We start from the raw sequence: 12917 nt of genomic DNA on the forward strand, positions 1-12917 counted from the left end.
TCGATCCTTCAAGAGCTCTAGCCATGCGTTCCATATTCCATCGATCATTTTGTGGGGTTGCTGAAGTTTCAACGGAACTAGATGAGTCACTGTCTTCATTCATATTCATCCTTTCACGACCAAATGATGCACTCCTCCTACTTCGGGGAGAAGAGGGTGCCGACGCTCGTTCTAAAAATTCATTCACCATTTGTCGAAGCTCTTGATTAGATTGATGGAGTTCGGCAAGTTCAGCTCGCACATCATCATCGTAAATTTCAGTAATAGGCCGTCCACGAGCTCATCGTCCACGCCGCATTTTATAAGCTTGAAAAATGAAGGAAATTTGGATTTGCAATTCTCTCCGTTGGCCTTTAGTAAAACGCTAATATCTCCTTTTAGAAAACTCTGATTTTCGATCCGTTTGTTGCGTTGGAAAGTAGACTTGACGAACTTTCCGTTGGTATATGGCTTGCTTAGATCGGACGCCGATAACCCCTTCAAAAATAGCACGAAACAGACCCCAACTTTCTGGACTGTAAAATTCTGGATTGTGAACAAAGTGCGCCACAGGTTCTTGTAGCTCTGATACCACTTTGACGTAGGCCGGAGCCCATGTGGGATGGCTAAGATCAAAATGATCTCAACCAATAGGAAATGATAGTTCCAGGAATCCTCAACCGGAGGCACTTTGTTCACAATCCAGAATTTTGCAGTCCAGAAAGTTGAGGTCTGTTTTGTGCTGTTTTTGAAGGGGTTATCGGTGTCCGATCTAAGCAATCCATATACCAACGGAAAGTTCGGCGAGTCTACTTTCCTACGCAACAAACAGATTGTAAATCGGAGTTTTCTACAAGGAGATATTAGCGTTTTACTAAAGGCCGACGATGGGGACTTTGTGTTTTAATTGCCTTGAAAGAGTGCTTTGACTAGCTAGTAACTTGCGTGTGTCTAGGAAATGTGTTTATGAATTTATGGAGTCTTGGACTACAAGTCTTTTGCTGTAATCTCTATAAGCATGAATGAGAATTGAGAGAAAGGGACTTTTAATTGCTGTAAAAATATTCTATGCAACTTTCCTTGCTTTGGAGTAGAGTGATTCCTCCTACGAATCAAGCTTGTGGCTTGGTCGCGTCGAGTGACTTCCGCGATTAGCAACGTTGAGTGATGTTTGTTGCCTCCTGTTGAGGATTCCTGGAACTATCATTTCCTATTGGTTGAGATCATTTTGATCTTAGCCATCCCACGTGGGCTCCGGCCTACGTCAAAGGCATCACTTTCCCACCCCGTCTACCGAGCTTCCTTTTTCTCTCCAAATTTGATGTGAGATATTTTATATGTTGTGACCTCAAGAAGTCTCATATTTTTCAAAAAAAAAGAATGGGGCCCACTTTACCCCACACTTATAGGATGATCCAAAGTATTCATTTGTCAAGACACAACATAAATAGGCTATATTAATTGGTAAGTCATCTCCATAGGATGATCCTAACCATCCGGTATATTGAGGTTTCTATAATGTGGAGTCTCTCTACAGACGGGAAGATTAGGATCATACTAGAATTTATATGGTGCATGGCGGGCATGGGTGGAGAGCTTGCACATTTAATACAGTGGGGCCCACATTGTTTGGGTGATCCAAACCGTTCATTTATTGGGTCCTATCATAAATAGGGTATGCCTGAAAAGATCTTCTCCATGGGATGATCCTAACCCTCCGATCTGGTGATGTTTCTATATTGTGCCGTCAATTTCAAACCTCCACAAATAAGAGGGTTAGGATAATCTTATGGAGAAGATTTCCCGGGCACACCCTATCTACATCAAGGCCCAACAAATGAACGGTTTGGATCACCCAGAAAACGTGGGCCCCACTGTATTTACAAGCCGTACGTGCTGGGAGGGCCGTCCACCGTATAATTTCTCAGGATCACACTACGGAAATAATTTTTGTGGCACGCCCTATTTAGGCCCAACAAATGAACGGCTTGGATCATCCTGATTTCACGCGCGCACAGCAGATAAAGGAAATTCGGGAGAGGGAAAAAAGCAAAGCAGGGTTAAAATCGGAATTCCAAAAGTATTGTTTGATAACAAAAAGGGCAATAGTAAATTCGCACCCCATATTGCATAATTCGCACCCCTGTAACTTAAATTGACAATTAAAAGCGTTCAAGTCTGCCACATAACCACCTTTTCAAGCGGTGCGAATTATCCTACAGGAGGTGCGAATTCATCATCGCCCTACAAAAAATCCCCCACTTCAATATATTCTCTCGTCTTACTCACATTCTTTCAACTCCACGGCTTAGATCCGAGGAGTTGGGAAAACCCTAACTCTCTTTTCATCTCTCAGTCTTTCGATCGTTCATCGAATTCATAACAAACAGGTGATTTCTCTACATCGGCCTTATATTTTCCTTTTTTTTCCTGCATTGATTCGCTTTTCTGGATCGATTAGGTTTTATATCTTCGTATCTGTTGGTTATTTCTCTAGATTTGCGTTTTTTATGGAGAAATTTCGCATCTTGTTAATTTCCGATTCTGGATCGTGATTTTGCTGTGTTTCGATGGGGATTTCTCTGTTATTGTTAGATCGATCTGTCTACGAGTTGATTTTCGTTGAAGAGTGGATCTAGGGTTCTTATTTTGCTGTTGTTGGTGTGGATGCCGGCCTTAATTTTTTGTTTTATTTTTTTTTTACATTGTTTTGGTTTGGTTCGGGGTTAGGATTTCATGTTTGGATTGATTCTAGGGATTTGTGTGGGATTTTCGGTTTTATATATGCAGGCTTTTTTGGTAGGTTGAGGTGTTTTATGTTTGGATCGTTCTCTGTGTGTGCTTTTTTATTTGTCTTATTTAACTTAAGGTCCGAAGCAATTAGTAGTCTTATAATCAGGCAGACGAGATGTGTTGTTTGCTTTGGATGGTAGATGATCTGTCAAAAAAGGAGCTTTCTTTAATTACGATTTACCATTTGATCTTAATCTTAATGAATTTTGAGCCATAATCCATCATGTGAGGCCTCAATTTGATTGGCCAAGATCGCTTCATGAGTATCATTTCCATCTAGGGGTGTCCATGGAACCCGACGGTTCGATGGACCATCTGACTTCGAAGTTAAACATACAGTGTCTACACTTTACCATGATCCATGGACACATTTTGGATCCCTATCATAGCATCCGAAATTATTTTCAATCGGATTCAGAATTTTCTAGGCATCTTATTTAGCGGTGGTAGTCTTCTTGTCACATTATACGAGGCATCTTATTTAGAGCGTACTAAACCTAATTAAGATGATTGTGCAATATTGGAAGTTATTTGTTGTATCTATGGTAGACCTCTTGTCACATTACACAGGGCATCTTATTTAGAGCGTACTAAAACTAATTAAGGGACTGCATGATTGTGCAATATTGGAAGTCATTTGTTGGATTTAGAAATATAATCTTGTTGCTGTGCAAGTGGCTATATGGGTTATTGTAGCGGTGCTAGTTTTTTGGCAGTTATGTACTTCTTTAGAATTCACATTATATTTTAATAGTCTGTCCTTTCACATACTAAGCTTGGGAGTTTAATTTTTTTGAACTGATTGCTGAGCTTGGGAGTTCCTGGCAATCCTTTCAAGGCTTTGTGCTTTGTGGGCAAGGTTCTCTTGCAAACATTACATTTGAGTATGGAAAAATGATACGAAATCACTCCTGTTTTAGGATACTCCCAAACAGCCGTCATAATGGTGCCACTTGTACCAAAGTAGGGATTAATTTGTCATTTTATAAAAGTAAGAGCATGACTATTAATGTGGTTTTGATTAAGTGGCACAATATGGAGTGTTGTTAGGGATCTCCCTGAATTTGATGTGCTTCCAAAGTAGGGGTGTATATTATTATATATTTTCTACTTGGACTTATTGTATTTCTATTTAGGTTGATAAATTTTTTCTTTCTTATGCTTTTATGCACTAATATTCATATAGTATCACCCTAATGTACTTGAGAATTTTTGAACCTTTCATGGTTTTCATGTTTGTCGACATTGATACATTTCTCTGTCTTAGGCTTCAATTTTGAAACTTGGTTATCTCTTGAATTTGAAGATGAAAGAAATGATATAGGGGAAAAGCTAGGTTTTTTTAATAAAAAGATACCAACACAAAATTATGCAGAACCTCTGTTAACCTTGAGGAATTACATAGAATATTTAAGTGCAAAATATCTTTATTGCTTCTCCGAAATTCAAATGTGATGGAGACTTCTCAAATCACTAAGTCAAAATATTAGGAGTAACTACCAAAGTATGATATTTATTATCAATGGGCCCATGTGCAGGGTTGCCATTTCTAGTCCAAAGCATGCTCTTGCACCATTTTTCCTGGTCTGAACAAACTGACAAAGTTTTAAATGTCTGTTTCGCTATGCATGTTGGTTACCACACTTGTTGAACCATTTTACCTGTCTGAACAACTCAGCTAGGTTTCAAATGATAGTTTCCGTATGCATGTCAGTTTCAGTTACAGATTTAAGTGGGAATCCTATTAAATCACGAAAGTTGATGGAAATGCATGAAAATGATGAAAATTTAAGATGAAACTCTAGAAACTGTTAGAATACACACAAATATACCCTTGTAAACCATCACATACGCAAGACAACCACCCGTAATGGTTTGACATGACGAACATGTAAAGACATGCATTATCACACTTTTGTAGAATAGTAAGGTCCATTCTAAACTCAAAATGTATACAACCAAACTTACATGTGCTTCAAACAAACACAAAATGAAGGAAAAATCACTATAGTCATTAATTTCATAATGAAAGTACAATATAATGAAAGAAGTTAAAAGGGTAACTTGACAAAAAAATAATAATGAAAGAAGTTAAAAGGGTATCTGGCAAAAATAAATAGAATAATAAAATTTTGAAATAAATAATTCTGACTCCAATAATCAGTAGTTCAGGGTAGAATAACTCACAAATAAGTTTTTTTTCTTCGAAAGTATAGTTTTTTACTATTTTTAAAGAATTTTCTAGTAAAAAATGCAATAATTGTTTTTTGAATCTGATTCCGTCAATTGGTAGTTATAGAAAAAACTCACATATAATAAAATTAGAAGCTAAAATGCATATACATGATTGGTTTTTATTCAAAAAGTATACTTTTCCCAATTTTCAAAACCAAAAATTTATAAGAAATGAAAATTCATGCCCTAATCCATATGCAAATATATCAAATCAACAATCAATTGATGCATTTGCACCATAATTGAAAAACCAAGCAAAAAAATATAAAAAAGTACTTGCCAAGCAAAAATGTGAAAACGCAAAACTTTGGTCGAAATTTCGACCTGTCGATTGAAGTTCTATAATTTGCATACTAAAGTGGTCGAGTTACGTTCAACACGACTGAAATGGTACTGAAATCTACACATGTGAACTAAAAGATTCCATTTCGATAAGGGTAGAAACAGAAACATGTTGGTTGCTATGATTTGTGGACACGGACACTAGTGTCGCCTGTCGACACTGACATGGAGTGTCGGACACGGCAAACCTCCAAAGTTTTGAAACGGGGACACGGCTAGAATAGAAAGTATATACAATCATACTTTGTGGATACAGATTCGTGTGTCGAGTTTTGACACGGATACGAGTTGTCTGACATGGCAACATCTGAAAATCTAGAAATAGTGACGCGTACATACGTATAAAATGACTGATTAATATCATACTTTGGAACAATATAAATATGGTATTCATTTAACAGACTAATAAACCTTCGAATTAATCAACAATAATCTAAAACAAACATGAGATAATCAAATAACAACACATTCATCAATTTAATCTAGTTCTCTTCGGTCTCCAATATTTAACGAGAAAGGGAGACCAATATGATACAATGAATACATTATTGGAATAAGAGTTTGTTTAGGGTTTTAGGTTTAGGGAAGGGCATAGAACATCAAATATTAGTTAAAGAATAGTTTATAATAAAAGAGGTAAACACAATATTCTATAATAAAAAAGAATCCCACCCTTGACACTGTACAAAAACATGTCCACATGCCCACACTGAGTCCAACACTTCTAGCGGTACATTTAAAAGTGTCCAAAGGAGTGCTGACACGTGTGGACATGCGTGTTGTGTCGGACACGGCAAGACACGTGTGCCATCAATAAATTCAAAATGTCGGCTAAATCATAGGTTGGTCGTTTTGTGTCGGTTTTGGCTGACCTTTGTTTAAACAAAGACTAACATTTAGAACCATGCAAACTTGTTATTTCAACTTTATCCGGATAAGATAGCTATGCCAACCATTTTGGGACATAAATCAATAGACTCAAAAAACCAAATTATAGAATTTCTTTTGCAGCTAGAAGCTGAATTTATACATATAAGGGTAAGATTGTAGGCCCTTGGTATTGGTAGCTATAGGCAGCATTTGATTGAAATATGATGCTGAAACTTGAGCTCATTGCCATTGTAATCTCTCTCTCTTTAGCAGTTCATGTCGCTTTTAAGATCTTGTTTTGTGTTTCTATCTATGCCATTTCTTTCTCGCTCATTATCATTCCTTTCATTGCCATTACTCCATTATCTTTTTTTTTTCTGCTTCTTTTCTGTTTATCCAATTAATGTTATTTTCTATGATCTGGGAAATGGAATCTTATTCTTTAGTTTAGAGTTTTTTGTGTTACAAATCTATTATCAAATTGTTTTTTTTATAAGACTTAATCTTGTGTGATGTTATCTTATTATGCTGTATATAGTCATGGCGGGATTGACACCAGAAGGATCACAATTCGATGCTCGTCAATATGATGCCAAAATGACTGAATTGTAAGCTTGCTTTTTTATTTTGCATCGTTCTTTTGTCTTTTTTGTTTCTTTGTGTGCCCCTTTAGGCATAAACCGTTAAGATTTAAAAAACTGTGCCTAGCTTGCCATGCTAATAGTAATACTCATGTTTGTGTTGACCTGAATGGCTGTAGGCTTACATCTGATGGACAAGATTTCTTTACATCATACGATGAAGTTTATGAAACTTTCGACTCCATGGGCTTACAAGAGAACCTTTTGAGAGGCATCTATGCATACGGTAAATGCATGCCTGTCTCTTTTATCCTCTTCTTTCCTTGTAAGGGGAGATTTTGGAATGATGTTTTAAATCTTTTGAAGGTTTTGAAAAGCCCTCAGCTATCCAACAGAGGGGAATTGTACCTTTCTGCAAGGGACTTGATGTAATTCAACAAGCACAGTCCGGAACTGGGAAAACAGCCACTTTTTGCTCTGGAATTCTGCAACAGCTTGATTATGGCCTGGTTGAATGCCAAGCCTTGGTTCTTGCTCCTACTCGAGAACTTGCCCAACAAATTGAAAAGGTTATGCGGGCTCTTGGTGATTATCTGGGTGTGAAGGTTCATGCCTGTGTAGGTGGTACCAGTGTTAGGGAGGATCAGCGCATTCTTTCAAGTGGTGTTCATGTTGTTGTTGGCACTCCCGGTCGTGTCTTTGACATGCTGCGAAGACAATCTCTTCGTCCTGACTATATCAAGATGTTTGTGTTAGATGAGGCTGATGAAATGCTTTCACGGGGTTTCAAGGATCAGGTCCGTCCTTATTCTATACCTCTTTATTGTTCATATTTATGTTGCTTGTTTTCCTACTTTCTTGTCTTTAGGATTTCATGTCCTTGAGGTGTTGCAACCTATCCTTGACTAAGTAATATAGAATAGCATATGCCAGAGGTGTCAAAATTTGCTCTTGAAGTAAATTAGTGGAACTTCATCACTAGTGTCTTTTCAAGGCTTGGCTTGTTAGATCATTTGATTTTATTGAAGCAAAGGCAGAGTATCTAGTTCATCATTTATGTGTATTTGCAGCAAATCTTACATACATGAAAAGAGAATAACACATAAAACACATTGAGATCAAATTTGAGGTTTTACTGTGGCCATAGATTAGATTATTTCATATATCTGATTTTATAGCGTACATTTTTGAGATCTGTTATATTTCCACTATCTGTAATTGAATCTTATGGGATGTTTAATCTGATTATGGGAATGATTTGAGATCTGTTATATTTCCACTGTCTGTAATCGAATCTTATGGGATGTTTAATCTGATTTTGAGAATGCGCATTGGTGTATTCTATCGAATTAAAATCCTTTTATTGCTCTTAAATTCCCATAAGTCACCCTGTGAACCCTAAGGTTGCACCAAAACGTGACCAATCAGATCTCTTTAAAGTACTGAGATTCTACTATTTTCTCATTAAATGAGGATTTTCTCACCCATCTTGAGATGCTTGAACTTACCGGCACATAAATGATTAGTTCTCCACCGATGACTATTTGGGGTATACCTACTACTTTATTTGTTGTTGAGGCAATACTGCTAGCCTTGTTTTTTACACGTTTGTTTTTCTTCGTATGTTTCGGTAGCTGCATGTTTGATAGTTGGCTTTTGAACTCATCTCTAGGGTGTGTGTGATTTTATTGGTCATGTCCTTTGTGTATATAAGGATATAAGCATTGAATCCAACACGGGTATCAAGTGGTGTCGGATTCGGCTAGCCTAGAAAAAGGATTAGTAGATTCGTCTAATTTTAATTCTTTTACATGATAATATCGATGTATATTGAGAATTTTGGTAGGTTAAGTGAATTTAATGTTTATTTCCATAAAAATAACTTACTATCTGGATACGTAAAACTCAAAACATGTGATAATTTTAAATTTGTTTTAGTATTTAAAGAAATAGATTAAAGAGATCTAAAAGTACTATAGTATTGGAGTGACACATGTCCAACATGGGCTCTTCCCCGATTGGAATGACGTATTTAACATAGGTGGCATGTTTGTTCTCTTATGCTTGGTTTTTCTAGTGTGCTCTGTTACTTCTGTGGTCTGTTGTGCCAAGATAATATACACATGTTATATCCAGATATTTATCATGTTTTAAATTGGAATGACTGGTCTCCCTCTCCTGTTTCAGATCTATGATATTTTCCAGCTCCTCCCTTCAAAAGTTCAGGTGGGGGTCTTTTCTGCTACAATGCCGCCGGAGGCCCTTGAGATTACACGCAAGTTCATGAACAAACCTGTGAGGATTTTGGTGAAGCGAGACGAGCTTACCCTGGAAGGAATCAAGCAGTTCTACGTCAATGTTGAGAAGGAAGAGTGGAAGCTTGAGACGCTCTGCGACCTCTACGAGACTCTGGCCATCACCCAGAGTGTTATCTTTGTCAACACCCGTCGCAAAGTTGACTGGCTGACCGATAAGATGCGGAGTCGGGACCACACCGTCTCTGCCACCCATGGTGATATGGACCAGAACACCAGGGACATTATCATGCGTGAATTTCGCTCTGGTTCCTCACGGGTCCTTATCACCACTGATCTCTTGGCCCGTGGTATTGACGTCCAGCAGGTATTGTGAAACAACCAATTACTCCAGACGCTTAATCCATTAGAGTTGGTGTTATTTAATCATTCATACTTCAACACTCCCCCTCATGTGTGTCCCCTATTTGTTTTTGGGTTGGCCTTACATTTAGATTTTTTTTTTAATATCAAGCAGTTATTGGATTTTGAGCCCAGAACCTTCCATGAGGCAATTGCTCTGATACCATGTGAAACAACCAATTACTCCAAAAGCTTAAGCCGTTAGAGTTGGTGTTATTTAATAATTTATACTTCAACAGGTCTCGCTGGTCATAAACTATGATCTTCCAACACAACCAGAGAACTATCTTCATCGAATTGGACGTAGTGGGCGTTTTGGGAGGAAGGGTGTCGCTATCAATTTTGTGACTCGCGATGATGAGAGGATGCTGTTTGACATCCAAAAGTTCTACAATGTGGTGGTCGAGGAGCTGCCGTCAAATGTCGCCGACCTACTGTGATGAGGATTTGGTTATCTCCTTTGTTTATTGAGGTAAGTTGCTTTTTATTTGGTAATTACTGTTGTTTGTCTTCTTCTTTCTTTCTTTTTTGTAGTTTTAGTCTCTTAATTGAGATTGTCAAACTGAGAAGTACTGAGTGCCATGCGTGGGTCCTGCACATTTGCAATTTGGGTTCCATTGGTGGTGCCCTTTCAGGGGGGGGGCCTATATGCGATCCCATTATTGCAAATTTTGTAGCAGCTATGTTTTGTATCTTAATGCCTTTTTTATTACCTGTAAGCAGGAAGTTTGATTGATTATTGTATTTCTATCTTTCTCATGGCAACAGGTCTGTTTTTTGTTGAAAGGAAACATGATTCTTTATTGGGCCGAGCTCAACCCAAACTTGTTGGGTTTAACCGGATTTTGGGCTCGAGTTGGGTTGGGAAAAGCTAACCCTATTTAATTTCGGGTTGGGTTAGGGTTGAGGCCTTGGACAATCCGAACATGTCCTAATTTTATCACAATATTCAAAATCTTAGGCCATGTGTGGCAGCCATGAATTTGTTTTTCATGATAAATCAGTGTCTCCATGTGGTGTGAGAGGCGTAGGGCAGGTGGGAGGAGAGATTTGAGAGGGCAGGAACGAGTTGAGGATGGGTTAAGTCATAAGTGGGTTAAAAATTAGGAAAAAATCAATCACATTTGGAGTGGAGGTTTTTGTTCCTGATTTTTCAGGCTTTTCTTGCCCTCTTCTCACTCAGTCCCTCTTTTATTCCGGAAAACAAATCCCTCTCCCAGGTAGCCTCCCTCACAGACATGAAAATGCCAATCGTGCCCTTAGTGAGTTTTATATTTTTTCTGTTTTTGCCCCTGGTAAAGCCACCAACTTCTTGTGCAACCTGTGCCGGTTGGGTCAGGTTGAGGCCAACCCTGAGCCAACCCAAGGTAGCATTCCCTTAACCCTCACCTTGGGTTGATGAGGGTCAACTCTAGTGGGACGATATTGGGGTCGAGTCTTGCGACAAGTTAATGTAAAATTAAGGGAGAAGTACCGTTAGTAAATGAAGGGTGGAGCAATATTATCTCCCATGGTTAAAAAATAAATTTCAGGGAACCCTTTTTTAGAGAAAAAGGTTTTCAATATAAAAAAAAAAAGGGTCAGCGTGGATTAACTTGTCTGGGAAATTATCTGCCCTGTTTGGATTGCGAGCAAAACATTTTTTCCTTAAAAAAAAATTCAACTTTTTTACACGATAAATAATGGGTGCAACTAAATCTATTCATTTTTTACTTAGAAGGACCTTCAATTTCTGCCAAATTAACCATAACCATATGATGTGCCTCTAAATTATTGAAAGAAAAAAAAATCTCAAGAAATTGTTTTCCTAGCGATACAAACAGGGCCAATGGAATCACAATTCGGGGGAACGATAGAAAGCCCACGTTTCAGAAGCCCTTCAATCTTTAATTGGAACTAAAAAAGGGCATGCTTTTGTACAAATCAAGCCCAAGCTAGTCAATTATTTGTATATCATGAAGGTCCAAGGAATCAAAGTCCTGGAAATCTTATAATACAACAAACCGCAGTGAAGTATAAACGAAGAGCATGAAGGCTGGGAAAGAAATTTCTCACCAGGTTTAGTCTGTAACCTCATATAAAGCAAATTGAAAAGGATTAAAGTCCGAGGAAGCTGACAAGAGCCGGTTCAACAACCCCTATATTTTTATACAAGCACCCCTTTCTTTTACTCAGTTTTCTGTTTCCCATAATTCCGAATTAGACCCCTTTTAATAGAGGGAATTGATATCCGCACTCCTTGGTGTCGTTAATACCACTCTTCACTTTAGGAAGATTTTATAATTGGCTGTTGGGAATTTTTTATTAAGACACTATCTCAATGATCACTGTTAAGATACAATCTTAGTGATCAACATTGGGTTATCTTCCGTGATTTGGTTGATTCCCGTGAGCTTATCTTCCGTGATTTGGTTGATTCCCATGAGCTTATATCTACCGTGATCACATGCCACATGCAAGCCCATTTGTAAGTCAACATGGACAAAATCAATGGTTTAACTTCTTTTGAGGAGCTCCAAATCCAAAGATACCTTATTTGATCTCACTTTTAGAATCATCTAATTAAGGTTGGACCAGTTGCAATGGGCAACGTTTGAAGAGACCGATATTTTGGTCACATTGGACTATAGTCTGTATGATATATCAAATATTTGCCCATATATTAGCAACTGATATAGCATAATATAGGCTTATGTTTGAAAAAATCCAGAATAAAATGGCTTTAAATTTGTAGAAAATTATTAAGATTATAGACATAGGCCACTGATATCAGCACTATCAATTCCACAAATTCAGCTTTTTGCATTTTAATTGGTCTCTGAGAGCTTTTTGGGCATTGTAATAACCGTTTAAATAATAAAAGACTAGTTGAGCTAGTGCAATTATCAAAACATGGTAGTGCCAATATTAGTAGCCAAATTTAAAAATAAGAAAATTTTCTTTAGCCACGCGAGATATTTAAAACTTTATAGTTGTAAAATTTTGAAATTATATGGTGTTCATGAATTGTGCGTGTGACGGGGCAAGACAAAGGTGCCACCCGTGTTATTTGATCCAACGATATCGACTTATAAAAAATACTAAACTTTAAATAGTATGTCCCCCAAATATACTGTGGAGCCCACATTGTTGGGTGGTCCAAATCATTCATTTGGTAAGCCTGGACACTTAAATAGTGCATCCCCCAAAAGATTTCTCCCTAGTCTAATCCTGACCCTCCAATCTTTAGATGTTCACCATCTGCATATCATGGGGGTCGATTTTTGGAGGACAAGTCCGGGCCCAATAAATGTATGGTTTGGATCATCCAATAATTTGGGACCCCACTATATTTTTGGTGTACTTGTACGTCCATGCCGACACCATATAAAAACTCATTAAATACCTTACAATTTTAAACTTTAGCTTTCTTTTTGACCTCTTAATAAAAAAATTAGTCATAAAAGCTATCTGTTGGGAA

The 12917-nt window shown here is 37.7% G+C and overlaps 1 protein-coding gene across 1 annotated transcript; it reads left to right on the forward strand.

Annotated features, from left to right (window-relative positions):
• Window positions 1–2215: 2215 nt before the first annotated feature.
• LOC143846104 (eukaryotic initiation factor 4A-11) lies at window positions 2216–10222 on the forward strand. Its single transcript, XM_077354520.1, has 6 exons — window positions 2216–2369; window positions 6758–6827; window positions 6980–7086; window positions 7167–7597; window positions 8988–9422; window positions 9697–10222. Exons 2-6 carry the CDS (start codon window positions 6760–6762, stop codon window positions 9895–9897), a joined length of 1242 nt encoding a protein of 413 aa, XP_077210635.1. The 5' UTR covers window positions 2216–2369; window positions 6758–6759; the 3' UTR covers window positions 9898–10222.
• Window positions 10223–12917: the final 2695 nt, after the last annotated feature.

Source organism: Tasmannia lanceolata, unplaced genomic scaffold, assembly GCF_043159265.1.
Source record: "Tasmannia lanceolata isolate RefF3 unplaced genomic scaffold, GAP_Taslan_0.1 ptg000015l, whole genome shotgun sequence".
Taxonomy (NCBI): Eukaryota; Viridiplantae; Streptophyta; class Magnoliopsida; order Canellales; family Winteraceae; genus Tasmannia; species Tasmannia lanceolata.

What these genes read in the sequence shown, in the direction of transcription:
- LOC143846104 (XM_077354520.1), top strand. Translation starts at nt 6,760, where the DNA reads ATGGCGGGATTGACACCAGAAGGATCACAATTCGATGCTCGTCAATAT. An exon ending in CACGGGGTTTCAAGGATCAG is followed by an intron (nt 7,598 to 8,987) that starts GTCCGTCCTTAT and finishes CTCCTGTTTCAG; the next exon opens with ATCTATGATATTTTCCAGCT. An exon ending in GTGGTATTGACGTCCAGCAG is followed by an intron (nt 9,423 to 9,696) that starts GTATTGTGAAAC and finishes ATACTTCAACAG; the next exon opens with GTCTCGCTGGTCATAAACTA.